General features: G+C 39.3%; 2 protein-coding genes across 2 annotated transcripts in view; one reads left to right on the top strand and one right to left on the bottom strand.

Moving 5' to 3' along the window:
* The window catches only part of mis18a (MIS18 kinetochore protein A), a 121,422-nt gene that overhangs the window by 59,541 nt on the left and 39,365 nt on the right, over positions 1–22,516 (bottom strand). The window contains exon 2 of the mRNA XM_028813689.2: positions 6,753–6,819. Within this exon, the coding sequence (XP_028669522.1) occupies positions 6,753–6,819 (67 nt within the window). The remainder of the gene's footprint in view (positions 1–6,752; positions 6,820–22,516) is intronic.
* LOC127529680 (E3 SUMO-protein ligase ZBED1-like) lies at positions 20,581–21,807 on the top strand. The gene is made up of 2 exons (XM_051934189.1): positions 20,581–20,984; positions 21,201–21,807. Exons 1-2 carry the CDS (start codon positions 20,594–20,596, stop codon positions 21,452–21,454), a joined length of 645 nt encoding a protein of 214 aa, XP_051790149.1. The 5' UTR covers positions 20,581–20,593; the 3' UTR covers positions 21,455–21,807.

Genomic DNA, 22,516 nt, shown 5'->3' on the forward strand with positions numbered 1-22,516 from the left:
TTAGCTGACTTGCTGGCCAACCATAAGCGTTACCTGGTAGGTAACCACCCATACAATCAGATTGTGATTCAGACTAAGAATGCCGTGAATATATAAGTAGATATGTATGTATATATATATATATATATATATATATATATATATATATATATATATATAAAATAATATTACACACACACATATATATATATATATATATATATATATATACAGTGGAACCTCGGTTCACGACCATAATTCGTTCCAAAACTCTGGTCGTAAACCGAGTTGGTCGTGAACCGAAGCAATTTCTCCCATAGGATTGTATGTAAATACAATTAATCCGTTCCAGACCGTAGAAACTGTATGTAAATATATACATTTTTTTAGTTTTTAAGCACAAATATAGTTAATTATACCACAGAATGCACAGCGTAATGGTAAACTAAATGTAAAAACATTGAATAACACTGAGAAAACCTTTAACAACAGAGAAAACACTGCAATAGTTCGCGCTATAGTGTTAGGAACCGCTCTCGCTAAAAACACTTTTTTTAATGAGTTTTAAGCACAGGGGAAAAAAGGAACATTTGAAAAATCCGTAATTTAATAAACCACCAAGAAAAGTAACATTGCAACAATGCAGGCTATGAACCGATCACTGGAAACAGAACTGAAAACAAAAACAAGCCTTCTCTAACTTTTGCGTCCCTCAATCGCTCTGTGTGTGTGTGCGTGCGTCTCTCTTTTGCTAGCCTGGAGCGCCTGTGTGTATCTCTATAGCCCGCTCCTGTGTGTGTGTGTGCGCGCGCCTCTCTCTCCCCCCCCATACCCCCCCCCCCCCCACCCCGTGTGTGTGTGTGTGCGTCTCTCTTTTGCAGCCTGGAGCACCTGTGTGTGTCTCTCTAGCGCGCCTCTCTCTCCCCCGCCTGTGTGTGCGTGCGTCTCTCTTTTGCAAGCCTGGAGCGCCTGTGTGTGTTGTCACGCTTGGGTCACAGATTTGCACAGAGCCACAGGAGGTTGTAGAAAAAAAGGAACTTTATTCAAAGCACTGCAAACAAACATTTATCTCTTTTCAACAGTTTTAAACGTGCTCCATGACAAGTCAGAGATGACAGCTCCGCCAGGAGCACAGATTGTCTGAGAGAGAAAGAAGGAGAAGCAAGCAACCAATTTAACAAACTGAAAGAAGCCCGTGCAGGCTTTTTAAGAAGGTGGAGCACCGCACGAGAGGCATATTACGCGACAGAGCCAGCAAGAAGGGAAAGGAGGAATGTGAAGGTAGTCTGTCCATGTTTCTTAGGGGTTTTCCCAGGGGCGTCTGTATTCTCTGGGGGTGCGATCAGCTTTGCAGCTCACAGTGTGTCTGTCTAGAGTGCTCCTGTGTGTGTGCGCACACGCCTCTCTCGCGCGTGCTCCTCTGTGTGTGTGTGTGTGTGTGTGTGTGTGTGTGTGTATACAGCCCTCTGTCTCTTGCGCTGCCTCTCTGTGTGTGTGTGTGTGTGTGTGTGCGCGCGCGCTCTCTCTCGCTCGCTGCACAGGAAATGCACAGGGAGAGAATGAACATCAACAAACCGAAAGGGAACCTGGCTTGTTCGTATACCGAGTGTTTGGTCGTGAACCGAGGCAAAAGTTTGGCGAACTTTTTGGTCGTAAACCGAGTTGTACGTGTGCCGAGACGTTCGTGAACTGAGGTTCCACTGTATATATATATATATATATATATATATATAAAATAATATTACACACACACACACACACATATATATATAATGTAGATGTGTAAATTTGTATATGTATATATATGTATATGTGGATGTAGATATGTGTATACAGTAATCCCTCCTCCATCGCGGGGGTTGCGTTCCAGAGCCACCCGCGAAATAAGAAAATCCGCGAAGTAGAAACCATATGTTTATATGGTTATTTTTATATTGTCATGCTTGGGTCACAGATTTGCGCAGAAACACAGGAGGTTGTAGAGAGACAGGAACGTTATTCAAACACTGCAAACAAACATTTGTCTCTTTTTCAAAAGTTTAAACTGTGCTCCATGACAAGACAGAGATGACAGTTCCGTCTCACAACTAAAAGAATGCAAACATATCTTCCTCTTCAAAGGAGTGCGCGTCAGGAGCAGAGTCTGTCAGAAAGACAGAGGAAAGCAAACAAATCAATAGGGCTGTTTGCTTTTAAGTATGCGAAGCACCGCGGCACAAAGCTGTTGAAGGCGGCAGCTCACACCCCCTCCGTCAGGAGCAGGAAGAGAGAGAGAGAGAGAGAGACAGAGTTTGTTTTTCAATCAAAAATCAATACGTGCCCTTCGAGCTTTTAAGTATGCGAAGCACCGTGCAGCATGTCATTTCAGGAAGCAGCTGCACAAAAGATAGCAACGTGAAGATAATCTCAGCATTTTTAGACGAGCGTCCTTATCGTCTAGGTGTGCGAACAGCCCCCCTGCTCAATCCCCCTACGTCAGGATCAGAGAAAGTCAGCGCAAGAGAGAGAGAAAAGTAAGCCAGGAAGCTTCTCAGCCATCTGCCAATAGCGTCCCTTGTATGAAATCAACTGGGCAAACCAACTGAGGAAGCATGTACCAGAAATTAAAAGACCCATTGTCCGCAGAAATCCGCGAACCAGCAAAAAATCCACAATATATATTTAAATATGCTTACATATAAAATCCGCGATGGAGTGAAGCCACGAAAGGCGAAGCGCGATATAGCGAGGGATTACTGTATGTAGATATTATATGTATAAATGTATATATATGTTTACATAACCTCTTTAACACACTACTTCTCTCCTGCGAAGCGCGGGTATTTTGCTAGTCTATACTAATAAAAGGCAAAGCCCTCAATGACTCACTCACTCATCACTAATTCTCCAACTTCCCGTGTAGGTGGAAGGCTGAAATCTGGCAGGCTCATTCCTTACAGCTTACTTACAAAGGTTAGGCAGGTTTTATTTCGAAATTGTACACGTAATGGTCATAACTGGAACCTCTTTTTTGTCCATATACTGTAATGGAGTGCAGCTCGATGGCCGCCTCCTACGTAATCACGTGAACTGAAAACAAGGAACAGCCACAAAGAGCGCTGAAGAAAACATTCATTACACAATTGAGAAGGCAGCGAAACAATAAGAAGCGAGTGAGTGACTGACTGAACACAGCACGAGTGATCACTTCGATGAATCAAACCTGTTCAAAAAACACATTACACAATTGATAAGGTTCGAAAAGAATATGAAGCGACTGACGCATACAGGCATAAATTAAGTTCATAGACCTACAAAAGATTGCCATTTTTCTCCTGTACAACTATACGTTGCACTCTCAACAGTAAGCTTCCACGGCTTGATCATATTCCAACCGGAGTGCTCAACTGACAACGTGGTATACAAAGGCAACTATAACAATCGTAATAAACGAACAATGAAACAACGGAGAACCGTGCATTAAATAAAAAGGCTACTTCCTTGGCAAAGCAAGGAAAAAGGATGGCCTTATATGGCATTCGTTTATAAAAACAATCGTAATAGACGAACAATAAACCACTACAGAACCGCGAAGCAAGCAGAAAGGACGGACTTATATGGCGTTCGTTTATAAAACAGCGGAGAAGCTGTGTAAAGACAGCTTCACAAAAAAACAGATCCTTAACAAATTGTTATTGGTATATTTTTCCTCAGTTTAAAAAGGTTTTCTTTTCTTCTTAATAAAAATTTAAAAGCAGAACTCGCTGCTGCAAAGCGCGCCCGACTTTATTGAAAAGAAACTAAACTTGCAGTGCCGCTATTCAATGACACTTGCCTAATGCTTGACTTTATTGAAAAGAAACTAAACTTTCAGTGCCGCTATTCAATGACACTTGCCTAACGCCTGACTTTATTGAAAAGAAACTAAACTTGCAGTGCCACTATTCAATTACACTTGCCTAACGCCTGACTTTATGGAAAAGAAACTAAACTTGCAGTGCCGCTATTCAATGACATTTGCCTAACGCCTGACTTTATTGAAAAGAAACTAAACTTGCAGCACCGCTATTCAATGACGTGCCGCTATTCAATGACACTTGCCTAAAGGCTGACTTTATTGAAAAGAAACTAAACTTGCAGTGCCACTATTCAATTACACTTGCCTAACGCCTGACTTTATGGAAAAGAAACTAAACTTGCAGTGCCACTATTCAATGACATTTGCCTAACGCCTGACTTTATGGAAAAGAAACTAAACTTGCAGTGCCACTATTCAATGACACTTGCCTAACGCCTGACTATTGAAAAGAAACTAAACTTGCAGTGCCGCTATTCAATGACGTGCCGCTATTCAATGACACTTGCCTAACGCCTGACTTTACTGAAAACAAACTAAACTTGCAGCGTCGCTATTCAATGACGTGCCGCTATTCAATGACACTTGCCTAACGCCTGACTTTATTGAAAAGAAACTAAACTTGCAGTGCCGCTATTCAATGACGCGCCGCTATTCAATGACACTTGCCTAACGCCTGACTTTATTGAAAAGAAACTAAACTTGCAGCGCCGCTATTCAATTACACTTGCCTGACTTTATTGAAAAGAAACTAAACTTGCAGTGCCACTATTCAATGACACTTGCCTGACTTTATTGAAAAGAAACTAAACTTGCAGTGCCGCTATTCAATGACACTTGCCTAACGCCTGACTTTATTGAAAAGAAATTAAACTTGCAGTGCCGCTATTCAATGACACTTGCCTAACGCCTCTCCTACGGGGAGATGGTGTGGGATCTAGGCATCAGTCAAAGCACCAATCACAGGCCCGATTAGAAAGCGGGAAGCTGTGATTTGTCGTCTCCCTCCCATGTAACAATCACAGCCCGTGTTACAACGCACTTAGTCACCGAATATGTATATATGTATATATATGTATATGTAGATGTGTATATGTAGATATGTATATATATGTATATATATGTTTACATAACCTCTTTAACACACTACTTCTCTGCTGTGAAGCGCGGGTATTTTGCTAGTTCAAGAATAAAACAAAGTTAAAAAAAAAAAAAAAAAATCATTCAATTTACATGTTACTGTCAATGAGTTACAAACTCAAGCTCAAACGTCAATTGACAGACAGTTAATTTGTATTCTTGGATGCAGAGTTGCGTAGCAGTGCAGAGGTCTATTAGCCAGCAAAAGCACTGTGAAGAAGCTGTCTGTTGTTACGGTTCTGCTTTTGTCCAGTCTGAAAGCAGTCATGGGACATCTTATTTTTGACTGCTGATACAACAAATAATTCTGAGCAGGCATCAACCATAGTATAGACTGTGATCATCACTGCTCTTGTGAAAAGAATGGAGATAAACGGCATCAGCACACAGAGAGAGAGAGAGAGAGAGAGAGAGAGAGAGAGAGAGGAAAGATCATTGTACCATGTGAACATCACTGAGAGAATAAAACTGAATAATATAAAAAAAAAAAAAAAAAAAAAAGTGCAAACTTCTACAAGTAGCCGAAATTTACACAGGGTGTTACAGACTCAAATCAAATGTATGTTTTTATTATATTATAGTAATAATAATAGTAATAATAATAATAGCAGCTCACTACTCAAAACGCAGAGTGCCGGGAATGGAACCAGCAACCTCTTGGTTATAAGGCAGTAATTCTTCTCTCTGCACCATTCAAGAATATGCATTAACTTTTTGTCAATTGACATTTGAGCTTAGGTTTGTAACTCATTGACAGCAATATGTAAATTGAATATTTTTTTTTACGTTGGTTATGTACTTGAATAAAATATGCATGTGTTTGATATTTGGACTAAAGTCTTCACACATTAGACACTACATGTCATTATTAGTATAACATGGAAAAAAGTTTCTGCTTTAGGTATGTGTTTCTTGCCTCGCATTTCCTTTCATCCTGCACTTACCCAGATCTTTGTAGACACAGAACACACATGGAATGCATGTGTTCCAAATAATGATATACTCTTTTACTTACCCTATACAACTCCAGGCACCTCACACGCAGATAAACAGCCTTGAGCTAGGAGAACTTTTTGCCCGAGTTGAGCTCAATCGAGGGTGGGGGAATGGGACAGCAGACTGCTTGCTGCATGTGCTGATCGACACATTTACAAAAGAAAAGATGCTGATGCAGAGGAGTGAAGGAATTTAAAGTGCCCAGGGATTATGAGTTTTTTCGTAGGCTTCAGGGATTCTAGTGTTAAAGACAAATGAAGTCTTATAAAACAAATCAGCTCAACCCTCTCTTCTATCTCTTCACAGTGCACTGTACAATACAGCCTCACCAATATGGCTTTTCTAACTTAGTGGAACGTGGCATTTCTTTTCCACATGCTTCACTTACTTTACATGACTATTGTGGTACCATCCAGATGGCTCAATTTTTCCTCCACTTTGGTGTTACACAATTTAATGAAGAAAACTGCATATACTTGTGACAGAGTCTAGCTTTTGGTGTTACTTTAAGAATAACTGTATTTCAGGTACTAAATATTGCTATTTATGTCCCTCCTTTCTAAGTCCTATTTACTGGTCCCCGTTTACTATAATTTTTAGACAGAGCAACTTCTCTGCTCTAAAGGGTAGTGTTTATGCTTACACTCAACAATGTGTGCAAAATACAAAGCATTAATAGCTGACAGCTTGTAAGTGTTCTGGATATTAAGGTTACAAGTTTTCTTCATAAACTAGTTCCATCTTGGTGTTACACTTTTTCAAAGTATGCTGAAAATGGAAGAATGTAAATATTAATATTTACCAGCCATTTGTTTCAGCTATTCCAGATATCAATTTCTTTCCTTTTACGTGGACATTATGGCTGACACCTTGAAAAAAAAATATAAATGGTTATAAATCTACAAGAGTTACATAAATACTAGAAAACACAAAACATTAAACTGACACAAACTTTTTTTTAGCCTTTCTAAATTAATTGTTATTGGCAAAACCTGCGTTCTAAAAAATTAAATACTGCAATTACTGATTTACTATAATACAGCCTTACTACCATTAACCACTTTAGTGACAACCTTTACAGGGTCTACAACTCTGTGATGGCTAGTACAATTTTCTATGCCGTGGAGTGCTGAGCCAGTAACATCACTTTGAAAGAGGCCCACTGAATCAAAAAGCTAATTAAAAAAGGCAGGCTTAGTTGTGTGGGGAACAGCCCGGACACAGACAGGTAGACAAGTTGGTTTCACCACACACACGTTTATTGTACATTATATACAAAGGTCAAGTGCACAATCCCAGTGCCTCAGCACCAAACACCCCTTTAAGTCCTTGGCCACACTCACAATGCCTTCTTAGTCTCTGGTCCGCCTCCACTCCTCTCCACCAAGCTTTGTCTTCTTCCTCCCGACTCTTGACCCTGACTGGAGGGAGGCGGCCCCTTTAATACACCCTGGAAGGACTCCACGTGTATCCTAAGGGCTTCCGTAGCTACATCCCTGTGTGGCGGAAGCTCTGTCGGTGTATCCGGAAGTCCTCCGGGTGTCCCCAATACTCTTGCCCCCAACACTTCCGGGTGTGGCGGAAGTACTGAGGTCAAGGGCTCCCAAGGCATCGGGGCGCCCCCTGGCTGCGACCACGGGCGCCTACAGGGTTGAGCTTCCAAGCTCTGTACCCATGGTCCCCAAAACAACCAGGGAGGCCGCCCCCTCGTGTCCTGGAGGAGGCACAAGCCCTCCTCCGCTCCTCCTGGGCATCCCGGCCGGGCATGAACCCCCCCTGGTACCACAGTTGTTGGGATGTACTCTTGACCCTTTGGAAGTAGTAGCGAAAGACAGAATGAAAACAAAACTGAGTGCTGTTTTGAAAAATGTTGCACATCCTTTGTCTGACACACTATTATTAAGTATTCAAGCTAACAAACTATTCAGCTGAAGTGTTCCAAAAAAATACTACTCGGGCTCCTTTATACCAATGGCAATACATCTTTTTAAAACCTCACTGTGACTCATCAAATAAAAGGTGCCGAAGTGGTTCTTCAGATTAATGCCATAGAATTAGGGATATTTATTCACAGTGCCAGAAAGTCACAGTGGCTGCAGGTCATCATTCCAACCAGTTTCCTAATTAAAAGACATCCATCCATCCATCCATCGTCTCCCGCTTATCCGAGGTTAATTAAAAGACAGCCTATGATAATAATGAAACGTGGTTTTTAACTGACCGTTGCACATGTTAGATGTTTATTCCTGCTTTGGCATTTCAGCCTGCTGCACATCCACAGGTCCCCTTTGGGGTCAGCTGCTGGGATGTCAGCTGGAGGCCCCCGTCCACTGATGTTTTTCTCCCTACTCAAGTATATTTCCTGGTGGAGAGACAATGGTGCATTAGGGATGTCTCCCCACCACCCCATGCATCTGCCTTTGCAGTGTTTTTTACCCCCAAATGTTGTACTTCCTCTATTGAATCAGTCAATATTCTAGCTTTCTATGCGTCTTCTCCCAGCTACTCTACAATTTTCAGTAGGTTTGACCCAGTCACGCCAGCACGGTGGAGCAGTTCAACTACTGCAATGCTAACAAAGCTCGAACATCCAAACTCTGGAGTACACCTTGGCCTTCCTGCCAGCATCTTGGTATTCCAATGACTGCCATGTGTACTTGAGACATTTTCTTACATGGGTTGCCATCATGCCCTCTTCCCAGGGGATGTTAAGTTTTATAATTAGGACTAGGGATGTCGTAATACCAATATCATTGAAATTTTACAATATTCAATACCACAGCAAAAACAGAAATCCCATTTGAAGGCTTTTTAATAAAGTACCTCCATTATTAAAGTGAACAATATTGTGCCCTTTTCTGTAATATAAAATAAACACGAACAGTAACAACAGTTTTAAAACACTAATATGTCCATCAAGTAGTTATCACTGAAGTAAACTGGTATTGGCATTCAAAAAACATCAAAATACAATGCAAGGCTTGAACTTTAATGTGCAACAGAAGTAAGAATACCCCTAGTGTAACATCAAATGGGAATTATGATTTCTGGGTTATTTTAGCATAGGGTTTTTAAAAAGAGTGATAACATCATAATCTACTCGATTTACATTAGCATGTGTACATTCTAAATTTATTCTGACATTTTCTGTCTAGTAACTGAAAAATACTTCTCTGAATCAATACTAAACAAAGTGTCCAATGTTATTATGTATGTACTGCTGAAATCCAAGATAATTGGGGACATTGGCATTTAACAGCTGCTTTTGTAACAACATACTTTTAAAGTCTGGTTTGTCAGTATGCTTTTAACATTTCCTACTGGAATCAGATAGTAAAACTATTAATGAGTTATTTTTAAAAGAGGATTCAAATTAATTCAAATTTCAAATGTCAGAAACTCACAGTGCTTTTATTTTCCAGAAATGCCCCTCCTTTTCACATTTGTCCCTACTTTAAAGTTTGTCAATTTTACATAAATCCCTTATTTCAGAACTACTGTTAAAAAGCCTTTGTTTTGATTTTTTCAAGTTTTCTTATGTACGTGATCACATTTTGTTATTGATAATACCTGAGTACATTGCTATCAGTACTTGTACTCAAAACAAACTGCAACTGAGGCAGCTATTATGCAAAATTAAACATTGCTAAAATGTACTTTATAGGTTTAATAATTATAATCTTTAATTGCACTACAGCATTTTTGTTGCTGTTAAAATATAAACTTAATATATTTATGCAAGTGTTTTTTCTCATCAGTATACAAGCTAGACATTCATAAATCTTGGTGTAATTATAAATATGGATTGCCATTTTAATTATACAGTACTTCTTTCTTAAAAAAACTCATATTGTACGTCATGCACAAACAACATAGAACAAGAGTATGTGAATTTTCCCTTGGGGATTAATAAAGTACAGTAATCCCTCGCTACTTCGCGGTTCACTTTTCGCGGATTCACCACTTCGCGGGTTTTTAAATACAAGTGATTGCCCGCCTATCGCGGAAGTTATGTTCCAGACCCATCAGCAACAGGAGAAAATCCGCGATATAGAAAGACCATATAAATAAACATTTTTATAGTTTAAGCCTTAATATACCCATCCTACATGCTTTAAACACATGTAAACTTATAAAACACACTTTGTTAACACATATGATATGTGGATGTCGGGCTAAGGATATGAGTAACATCTCACTATTATAAAACATTTTAACTTCACGCAAGACAAGACAGTGAGACAGGAAAATTGGTGATGTACAGGCTTTTAAATTATTGACACGCAGAGCGACAAGCAGCACAAAGCCAGCACAAAGTCCACTTCTCCTTAGCGTTCATTCAGCTCCCCACCCCCTTGACAATGCGAAGTGGCAGGAGCGTACTGCGCTTCCGGGGAGGGGGGGGGTTTGAGCGAAGGTGCGTTCAGCTCTCACACACCCACCCACCCACACACACACACACACACTCCTCGCGCAGAGCGACAAGCAGGCATTTTGGCAGAAGCAGCACAAAGTCCATTTCTGCTCAGCATGAGTTCAGCTGCCCCCCTTCACAAAGCGAGTGCAGACACATTGACGTCTGATCGCTGCGTGCAGTGTGCAGTGTTGGTCTGAGGTGTTTAAGAATGTAGAAAGTGTTTAAGAGCATAGGAAGTGTTTATAAGAGCGTGGGAAAGGTTAACAAGAGAGTGAGAAAGGTTTATAAGAGTGTGGGAAGGGTTTATAAAGCCTTAAAATATGTATAAATAATAAAATAAATATAGGTCGCTACTTCGCGGATTTTCACCTATCGCGGGGGGCTCTGGAATGTAACCCCCGCGATAGGTGAGGGATTACTGTATCGATCTAGCTATCTTTTAATAAGCCGCAAATCTTTCAACTGTTCATAAGTTATTAGTCAAGAAGATACAAAGCTAAACATGCTTAACAAGTTTACAAGTAAAACAGACACATATTGCTTTTTAGCTAACAAGCCTATTGTTTACTAAGCAGCAATTTCAAATTCTTGTTTTTTACTAAGCAGCAATTTCAAATTCTTGTTTTATTTTTCAAGTTGAATATGTAAACTGCTGTAATTAACACAATCTCACTGTCCAAACTCAGACAAACACTGTCAGTTTTAAAGGACAAAATAAAATGGTCTAAATTAAAAGTAGCTTTCCTTGCCATTTGTCTAACTGGGCAGGGCGACTTCTATAAATCCTTTTCTCCATTTATTTTTACACTTTCTTTAAATTTAAAGGCCAATATTCCCATCTTCTACTGGAGTACCTGCAGCTAAATTATCAGGAGCAGAAACGATTGTTTTCTGTGATCTGCCAATTTACCGATCACTGATCGAGCCTTTGTAGTGAAAAATTGCCTGATCGATCGGAGCATCACTATGCCATTCTTTCCACTGCAGAGCACATAATATCTGGTCATAGAGTAGTAGTTATGATTTTTTTTTTTTGGAAAGACCAATTGCCTTCCAAGGTTCACCAGCATTTGTCACACTTTACCTAGTTTGAGCATGATGTCTCTCTTAGTGACATACTAATGCACCTAAAATCTGGAATAGCCTGCCAATAGGAAATCGCCAGGCTAATACAGTGGAGCACTTTAAAAAACTGCTGAAAACACATTATTTTAACATGGCCTTCTCATAACGTCACTGTAATTTAATCCTGATACTCTGTATATCCAATTCATTATAATAACTATCCAGGGTAGCTCTAAAATCTGTACTAACCCCTATTCTCTCTTCTGTTTCTTTTTCCGGTGTCCTTTTGGTGGCACCATCTACTCAAGGCACCATGATGTTCCAACAGTGATGGATTAAAAGCCAGAAGTCTGCATGACCATCATCATCAAGTTCTTCCGTGAGAACCCTAGACACAAGAGGACTATTTCATTTATGTTAGGTAGAATGCCCAGAGGGGACTGGGCGGTCTCGTGGCCTGGAACCCCTGCAGATTTTATTTTTTTCTCCAGCCTTCTTAAGTTTTTTTTTTTTTGTTTTTTCTGTCCACCCTGGCCATCGGACCTTACTCTTTTTTTTATGTTAACTAATATTGCCTTATTTTAATTTATGTTGTTATATTTTTTTTTTATTTACTTGCTACCATTCCAATGGAATTTGTTGCCTCTTTCACACGGTTTTCTCAAGCCCCCATAGTACCTTCAACACTCAGAAACAGTTCTTATAAAAGTTTAAAGGAGAGCTCATTAGGTCAAGAGGATGACACTGACCTTGCCTTCTGTATAATTTCCTCCACCTCCTACAGTATAGTTGGGGAGGTATCAAAAGGTAAGGATGGCAGAGCTGGGTGTGGCACGTGTTCTGGTGAGCCGATAGGTATAGCTTAGTTGTTGTCACTGTACTGATTCTTGATATATTGCTCCAGCTCTTTCTTTGTAGTATCCAGTTTCTCACTTCTCATCCAACATTTGGCAGGGCTACTTAAAGAGATCTATGAAGAAATTAGTTCTTTGCTTCTCCATTTTGTTCCTCTACCTTCTAATTGTCTTCGTAGCTTGGCAAGCCACTGCTTGAACTCATCCACAACACCTTCAGGCCTACTCTCTCCTTGAGTGTAAGCTTTCTTTCAGCTCTGATGGAAATGAAGCATAGTTCTAACAAGCTGCTTAATGTCTTTCTTTCTCCTTTTGTTTGGGGCTGTCGACTTCTACCTACAAGTTTTCCAAATCTCTCTCTGTACTCCTCAAAGATGATCTCCTGAAGGAATGGTAAGCTTATTCTCTACTCTTCCTCAAAATGACAACTTCAAACTTGGCTCAAGTCAGAGTAGACTTTCAGCAACTCTATCTAATGAGTTGCATTTGGCCACTTGATCTTGTTGTGACCTCCTGGCTGCTCCACCATTGGCTTTATGGGGTGTACCTCTAGGGAACTGGTGTCCTTGTCTTCACCAAGTGCCATCTCCATCAAGAGCCTTTCTTCTACTGCTTCAGATGTCCGAGCACCTTTATGTCTTGCAGCACTGTGGTTACAATCCCAGCTTTGTTAGTGCTTTCATTCATCAAAAAATTTTAATTACATTATAGAGTTTATTTTTCTAAGAACATTAACTTTTTTTTTTTGTTCTTTATTTCGCCTTACAGTAATCCCTCCTCCATCGCGGGGGTTGCGTTCCAGAGCCACCCGCGAAATAAGAAAATCCGCGAAGTAGAAACCATATGTTTATATGGTTATTTTTATATTGTCATGCTTGGGTCACAGATTTGCGCAGAAACACAGGAGGTTGTAGAGAGACAGGAACGTTATTCAAACACTACAAACAAACATTTGTCTCTTTTTCAAAAGTTTAAACTGTGCTCCATGACAAGACAGAGATGACAGTTCCGTCTCACAATTAAAAGAATGCAAACATATCTTCCTCTTCAAAGGAGTGCGTGTCAGGAGCAGATAATGTTAGAGAGAGAGAGAAAAGCAAACAAATCAATACGGCTGTTTGGCTTTTAAGTATGCGAAGCACCGCGGCACAAAGCTGTTGAAGGCGGCAGCTCACACCCCCTCCATCAGGAGCAGAGAGAGATAGAGAGAGACAGAGTTTGTTTTTCAATCAAAAATCAATACGTGCCCTTTGAGCTTTTAAGTATGCGAAGCACCGTGCAGCATGTCGCTTCAGGAAGCAGCTGCACACAGAAGGTAGCAACGTGAAGATAATCTTTCAGCATTTTTAGACGAGCGACCCTATCGTCTAGGTGTGCGAACAGCCCCCCTGCTCACACCCCCCTACGTCACCGCAAGAGAGAGAGAGAGAGAAAGTAAGTTGGGTAGCTTCTCAGCCATCTGCCAATAGCGTCCCTTGGATGAAATCAACTGGGCAAACCAACTGAGGAAGCATGTACCAGAAATTAAAAGACCCATTGTCCTCAGAAATCCGTGAACCAGCAAAAAATCCGCGATATATATTTAAATATGCTTACATATAAAATCCGCGATAGAGTGAAGCCGCGAAAGGCGAATCGCGATATAGCGAGGGATCACTGTATACAATTTCTCGCATTAGGAATTTGTTTAGGTTCAGCCATTGTACAGCGCCCCTGAAGCACTTATAGATTAAGGGTCTTGCTCAAGGGCCAAGCAGAGTAGGATCTCTTTTGGCAGTGACAGGGATTCGAACCGGCAACCTTCTGGATACCAGCACAGATCCTTAGCCTCAAGAGCCACTTCGTTTGCAGACAAGAACAGATTTGCACATCACAATGTTCTCCCTTTTTTCTTTATTTCTAAGCATTTTATTAACACTGATACTTCAAGATACACATTCACAATTGTTAATGGAACCAAGTTAGCGGGACAACTGGTGGTTTCTTTTTAATTGGCATTTCATTGCATAGCCGATTAAGAAACGGGAAACAGTTGAAACCTGAACACAGCTGCTTAAACTAAAACAGCAATTGAGCGTTCTGAATCGTAACAAGTGAGTTAACTAAATGTAAGCCCTAAAACAAATTTCTTTAGTAGAAAATAAATGTGTTCTAATGAATATATTGGTTGAAAACCTGTAGCCACTGTGGCCTTCCAAGACAGTGAGTGAGGATCCCTGCTCTACAATGTAGTTATAATTTGTCTTAGGTCAATGAAAGCACTAACGAGACATATAGTTAACTACCAAATCTCATGATCAGCAAGAATGGTCTTCTAATTAGGAAACTGGTCCGAAAGAAAACCTGCAGCCACTGTCCTGATTTGGAACCCTTTTCAACAACAAGTTTCCAGAAAGAAATTTTCTGAAGATCCATAGCAGGTTCTATAAATAACCATGAATACAGTAGATAAGCTATTAGTATTTCAAAAATCTGTTCATGGACCACACAACACAGTAAAGTGCCATTTTTTAGACCCTTTATTTTTTAGGAGTGCAGTAGAAAGCACGCATCTCATCTCTGATGTTACATCCAGTCTATTCATTTTGACTTAATGAACACAAGGGAACCAAATCCTGCTTCACACAAATAAATTCATGGAAAAGGAACAAACAGTTACATGTCAATTACGGATATTCATGTATCGCACCAAACTAAAATTCCTCCAGTGACCTCTCAAATTGCAGTCCTAGTAGTGTCCTGCCATATGACAGAACAACACTTGCAAGCAGATCTGCACTGCCCACTTCATAATTAAAAGGATCCCTAATCCTGTTAAACTTCAATATATCTAAATCGAGAAAATATGAGGTAAAGAAAAGCACAAAGCACTAGACTAACATCTATTTCATTGGAGATGCATCTAAAAGATGACAAAAAACAAAATTAGCAGTTACATGTTCATGCAGTTTCACTTCAAATATGTACTTTGGTAAAGCACAAGAGGTTTACACAGGTTTAGTCTTGTATGTAAAACTATTTTATGAAACATTTGTGAACTTAATACTTTAAGTATATGGAAAATATGATAATTAAGGTTGAAAGTTTCAGCACTAATTGTTGTGCACATTATCAACAAAATAATACTGATAATGAAGAATTCAAAACAGTTAATAGATTTGTGCTAATGAGATAACTTTAGCAACTAATGAATTATTAATGCCGGTGGGTTAGGTTAGTGCATACAGGAGTACTGTTTGTATATGGCTTAATTCAAGGTGACAAATAGCCGCTATTCAGGGCTAACACTGACTCGCATATTGGTTGACCTGCGTGTAATATGGCAATCAAAACTTGAAACTGACATCCAACAGTATTTGAAGAACTTATGTGAAAATCATTGTTTTTCTTCATAGATTACACACACGCTGTGCAGTTAGAGGGTGAACACTTTAGTGGCGGCAATGTGTTCTCTGCCTATGTTACCATATCAGGAGGATTTTAACACAAGGAGGCCAATGTTCAGGTCTAATAAAGCCAAATGATCCATATTTCACAAATCTAATATGAGTGAACCTCAAACCCCACAGGTTAAAAAAACTCTGGATTGCCTGATAACACACAAAAATACAATCTGGGCTGCAAGTTGTCATTTACCAGAGGCAAACAAACGCGAATGTAACATCATATTGAAGTCAATTAAGCTCCAGTACAAAACATGACTTAAACGCCTAGGTTGCTCAGGGCACATTCATTTAACCATGATTTGAACGGCCGTTTGGACAGGGCCTTAAGGATCAAGCCACACCTGAAACTGGCGTTGCTGACAGATAAAGCTGGTGCGTCCTTCACAATCTCCAACGCCATCTGTACAGGACAGACCTTGGTAGTATGTGGTCTTCTGCTCTTTTTATATATAAAAAAAAAAAAGATGACAGAATTGTAGTGAATGATTAACAAGGGAAAAAAATCCTTTTTTTGCATGTTAAAATTGATTTTTTCTGTACTGCATTTTATGGGTTATGTGATGGTTACTGTGTTAAGAAAATTGCATATTGTCAAAAACAGTGCTTTGTTTTGAAGAGTTTCATGAAGAAAATAATTATTGAGCAATCTCTGGCAAAAGATTATTTATTGTATTTATTGGTCACTGGAACCTAAACCCCTATTTCCCATAGGTTCAATGTATTAACAGTTGCGTCTTCAACTTTCACGTTGTTTTCTAAGAACATAATCCCTGCAAAAGTTGAAGATTGATTATTTACAAAATATACAACTTATCCTACATTTAAATGGAATAATTTCTTGATTTACATGTTTTATAGTGTTAACTGTGAACTAAGAAATGAGTTTTGCAACATATAATGTGAGCACATCCAGCTGTAGCTAAAGCAGGGTCAGCGGGTCCGCGATGTTTGAATCAAGGTTTTGGTGTCGAATTCAGAACCGTTACATGCCTAATGCTTTCTTGGTTTTCTTTATACCTCTGACTAAAAGATCTCCTATAACCAATTGATGTCATAATCCATACTCCTCCCCAGGGATCACCTTATTATTTTTCACTATGCCCAAATCACTTCTTGCAGACACAACTCTAATATATTTTGTTGTTGGCATTCTTCACACTGAAGCCAAAGCCCCTGTGGACTACTCATGACCATATGTACTGACTTAAACATATTTTATATCTAGACCTTCCACTGAGTCGCTGAAGATGTGACAATATGTCAAAAAACTAATTTCTCCCAAGCTGTTAAGCATACGCCTGTACACATTCATCAGTTATATAGTAACAATCTTAACTACAAACATATTCACTTAACTAATTCACCTCCACCATTGTGTCTGCACATTCTAACACAAGTACAACCACATCAACACTGCCATCACTGCTTCCCTGTCAGAATAACCTTCACTACTCCCCCTAAGCATTCTCCTACCTTTACAGTTCCATGCTATCTTCTATACACATCACCTATATACTCTTTCTGTTTACCACTTCTCCAAATTTTCCAAGTCACAATTATATACTATATCCTTCAAAGCCCTTACTCATTGCCTCTTCTAGCATAGGCATATAGGAACCCAAAGGGTACTGTAAGCGATAACCACTTTGTACCTCTCATTAAAAGGGGCACTAGAGCAGCAATGTTTGAAGCTAAATCACCTTCCCGATGCCGATTTCCTTTAGTCTTTTAAGACACACAAGAAGGGCAATGGCTGAACTGCAGATGTGAATAGTGATATTTTTTTTTCTTCAGTTTCACAATAATAAGTATTATATTGCTACCCAGGTATTGTAATAACAGAATTTTGACACTGAACCAGTTTGTATATTTTAAGATGTCAAGCAGCTATTCTGTTATGTTGTAACAAAGATAATAATTCATTGTTAAACTGAATTTTTGTGCAATAGCCACATTACTCTAAGGTAGCACCATATGTGCATTATTCTACTTCAGAAAAAAGTTATCAACAAAAGTTAAATTCAGTGAGTGATTCTGACAGGGATTCAGACAGAAAATCAGACATGTGTATAAAGCAGGGTGAACACACATTAGTTTTACAATTAAGTTCAAGTAACCTATAAGTGGCATGATGCATTGTTATTCTTTGCTTAGTATGTCCTTTGAGTAGTCTGTAAAATGTTTATGCATTAGCTGAAGTGCTCATGGCTTTTAATTTAACATGGAAGCATCATTTAAATATATTCTTCCAAGCCACAGCATTAACTCAGACAACACTTGTCTTTCCATTTCTTTATGTATAAAACACTTTTCTTTCATGTGTACATATAACTAATTGTTATGCAATTTTCAGCCATGTTTAATCATGAAAAGCCCTGTGCTTCAAAAAGGCAATAATCATTTATTGCACATGTCACATTTGTGACATTTTGGATTAAAGACACTATCTGGTAGATATCAACAAGTGCAAACTGGCAACATCACCTCTTCCACATTGAAACTCAGCACAGGCAGCCTTATGGGTAGTGTACTGGGTTCCCAGCTGCATTTCTGCATCTATTATCTAGGACTATCCTCTGCTGTCTTAATATAAATCTGGGACAAACAACTTTAGACTGGGCTCTCTTGTCATTATAGCTTGCGGGGAAGGGAACAGAAATGAATGTTCACTTTGATGGATTTTTTTTTTTTAGATGTAATGTTTGTAATACTGTACTTATTAAATTCTGATTCAACTGTGCTTTACTTATATTTTACTTCTTATGTCAATAAAAAAGGAGCTGTCCTTTTTTACGTTCAATGATTTTTTTCCTGTTCTCTGTCAATTTTTTTTTTTTTTAAAAAGTAAAACTTCCACCCACACATTGTTTCTTCAGTATCATTGCCCTTCTTTCAATACAATGGTCAAAATTTACTGATCCCATAATACTCCTTGGTCTTTATGTAATCCCCATCACACTTGGATAACAAAAGCAGTGGATTCCTTTATAGAGTATCTAAATTTTGGACTTAGTGCTACCCTTTTCATTTGGGATTGTGGATTTCTTAACTTATAGACCCTTGGATGCAAGGACTAGAAGTGCTTCCTTCCACACCAGTGGTTCTCAATATATTACCTGTGGACCACCAGTGGTCCCCATGCACAATTCAAGTGGTCCACAAGCTGTCTTTCATCAGGACAAAATGACTTTTAATCATTTAGATTTTAGTCTGTTATATACTTACTTAAGCATTCATCTGTAACAATAAAGGCTGCTAGCCAACATTAGTGTTAAATAAATATACTTATACCAGTAACGGCGCACTGCAGAATACACTTGACTTGTGCATTCATAGTTTTCATACTCTTTCTCTGTACGTTTAGCATTCATTTGCTCAGAGGTTAATGCACTTTGCTGCTTCCTGAGCAGCTCTTCCTTTCTCCAGCCTAGCGGCCTACTTCTTCTCTTCCTTCATTGGCATCTTTTTGCATTAAAACTGATTAAGTCAGTGTTTGTGTTATAATTACTTAGTACGTTTTCTTTTAATTTTTCACTTAAGCTGGCACTTAAGTTTCCAATCTGATTTGAATGATTTAGATATGAAGAGGTAGGGGAAGCGATGGCGAAACTGGTAGGGAATGAGAACGGGGCTCATACGCATGCACTGCACAGCCACCCTGCTGGCCACTGCAAAGAGTTGATTCTACAATAAAATAAAATTTTTGCGAGCTACAGGTAATTTAAAATCCTGGACAGACAAACGAACAGCCACATATTATATACTAGCAAAATACCCGTGCTTCGCAGCGGCGAAATACTGCCTGAATATTTTTAAGAAAAAAGTAAAAAATTTTAAACTGAGGGAAAATATACAAAAAAATATTTGTTAAGGATCTCTTTGTATACCACGTTGTCAGTTTGTCCCTCCGGTTGTAATATGACCAAGCTGTGCGCTGAGCTTACTCTTGAGCTTGCAACATACAGTTGGCCATGTGAAAAGCAATCCTGCCTCAAATCAATGCCAACCTTTTGTAGTGTTTGTCCTTGAGACTTATTAATTGTCATTGCGAAGCAGAGCCTTACTGGAAATTGAAAGCGTTTGAATTGAAATGGGAGATTAGATGGTATAACGGGGATGCGAGGAATAAAAACTGTCACCTGAGGCACTGCCAGTAAAAATAGTTGCTTGAATTAGGTTGTTTTGTAGAAACTCTATCGGATAATGTACCGCGTCTTCTACTTCTACAACTGAATCAACAGATTGATATGTTTTTGGTTGTGAAGGTAGTTCTTCAAGTAAAATGTAGTTTATAGTAGGGCTGGGCGATTAATCGAAAAGTAATCTAAATCGACATTCAGAACCTATAATCGATCAAATTTTTCCAGGTCGATTATTTCGATTACTTTCCCTTTAAAAACACTACCGCGTGTGGAGTCACGTGACCCCGCTCCGTTACGTTAAGTTAAGTTATTCCGCCGACATGTCGAGCATGGAGAGCTTAAACACTGACACAACTGAGCAACAAGAGCAGCTTGTACCAAAGAAAAACGCAGTCTCCGTCATTTGGACACATTTTGGCTTCAGTAAGGATGACATTGAACAAAATGAAGTCAGATGTAGACACTGTAGAAAAACAGTTTCGACGCCCAAAGGTAACACCACCAATTTGTTTCAACACTTGAAGCACAATCACGTTACTGAATATGAACAGTGCATGGCTCAAAAAAAACAAAAAGAGACTGACAAGCGCCCAGCAACAAGTGCCTCCGCAAAGCAGATGTCGATAACACAAGCGTTCACAAATGCCACGCAGTATGTAAAGAGTTCAAGAAGATGGAAAGAAATAACTGACGCTATTTATTATTACATCGCAAAGGATATGACTCCCTTGGCTACAGTGGAGCGAAGCGGGTTTAAACACCTCGTTAAAACTCTCGACAGAAGATACACTGTGCCATCGCGATCACATTTTTCTAAAACTGCGCTGCCAGACATGTACAAGACATGTTGTAAAAATGTAGCTGCTGAACTGAAAAATGTTCAACACTTTGCAGCCACATCTGATCTCTGGTCAAGTAGGACGATGGACCCATTCTTGAGCCTTACTTTGCACTACATTGACGACGATTGGAAGCTGCGCCAGAGATGCCTTGAGACGGCATATTTTCCAGCCGATCACACGGCAGATATGATTGCGCAAGGTCTGAAAGATATGCTTTCTGAATGGGACCTCGCGGAAGAAAAACTTTCAGCCATTACGACAGACAACGGTGCTAATATTGTCAAAGCTGCTGCGCTTAATGGATGGTTACGGCAGCAGTGTTTTGGACACCGCCTGCACCTTGCAATTGGTAAGTACACGTCAGCTTAATTAAATATAATAGCATAAAAGCAAAAGAGGTCATTAGGAAGCTTTTTTAAAGAGAGTGAGGCAACACCTTCAGCAAGTTCAGCTACACCCACTCTGTCACTTCAGCAATCGCTAGAAGCAGAGATGAGCAGCTATTTGGTGTCCCCCATGCTGGATAGTGAGGCAAATCCACTGGACTTGTGGAGGAAGCATCATGTACACTTTCCCACTCTAAGTAAGGGGGCAAAAAAGTATCTCTGCATACCAGCTACTAGCTCCCCATCAGAGCGGGTTTTCAGTTCGGGCGGAAACATTGTTACATGCCTCAGGTCCTGCCTGAAACCTGAAAAGGTTAACATGCTCGTGTTTCTTAGTAAGAACTTAGAGTAAATTCATGTTCATATAGTGACATGACAAGATCGCTAAGATCACCTCATGCAACAGTGTTTAGAGAGTTCTATTTTCATTACAACATTAAAATATTTGTTTACAGAAGATGCAAGAAATGCACTGTTTAAAATATTATTTACAGGATATATAAGAGTTATTTTATTTAGAAGAGATACTGCTTATTTTCTACTTTTAATAAGAAAAACATTGAAAATAATTTATTTTGTTTCCAAAAGTGCAAGTTATTTATTTTGACTTTTTTTATAAGAACAAAGTGACTGTTCGTTTTAGGCAATGTGTGCTTTAATTTCAGTTGTTCAACATTGATGTTCAATAAATAATCACAGATAGTAGATAGTGTGTTTCCTTCAATTATTTTAAAATCAAGTAATGCACCCTTCATTCAAAAATCTCTCACTTGTAATATGTGAGCATATTTACTGTACAAAACTTGTCAGTGAACTATGAGGGCAAAAAAAATAAAATAATCGTCCATTAATCGTAATCGAGTTAAAATGTTCAATTAATCGAGATTTTGATTTTAGCCCAAATCGCCCAGCCCTAGTTTATAGTCGTAGTCATGTCATTTTTTGGTGTCAGGATAGCTCTCTCTCTTAACCATGACACGTCATTTTGGTGGACATTTCGTAGATCGGGTAAACATTTTGAAGAAGGCTTTGTAAGGTATTCACGATGAGACACAGATTTGTAGGAATATTTATTTTACGATTTTCTTGTATGAAGGTGCCATCACCTATACTCATCAGAAGAGCAGAGAACTCCTCAGCTTTTTTGTCACATTTTAAATGAACTCTCATGTTTATTTTTAAAGTAACAACATTGATTTGTGGCCATAGGTATGAAGATTTCAGAGATGCTTTAACTTCATCAGCACGTGTTCCTCTGGGCACGACTGGTAGGGTTTGGCGGAAGTCTCCAGCCAGTAACACTGTCAAGCCTTCCGTAAGTTTGTTGGTGTTTCAGAGGGTCCTGTCTAAAGCCTCAATACACTGCTCTGTGTGCCATAGTACATTCATCCCAGACAATAAGCTGACAATGTCA

Source organism: Erpetoichthys calabaricus, chromosome 11 (genome assembly GCF_900747795.2).
Source record: "Erpetoichthys calabaricus chromosome 11, fErpCal1.3, whole genome shotgun sequence".
NCBI lineage: Eukaryota > Metazoa > Chordata > Cladistia > Polypteriformes > Polypteridae > Erpetoichthys > Erpetoichthys calabaricus.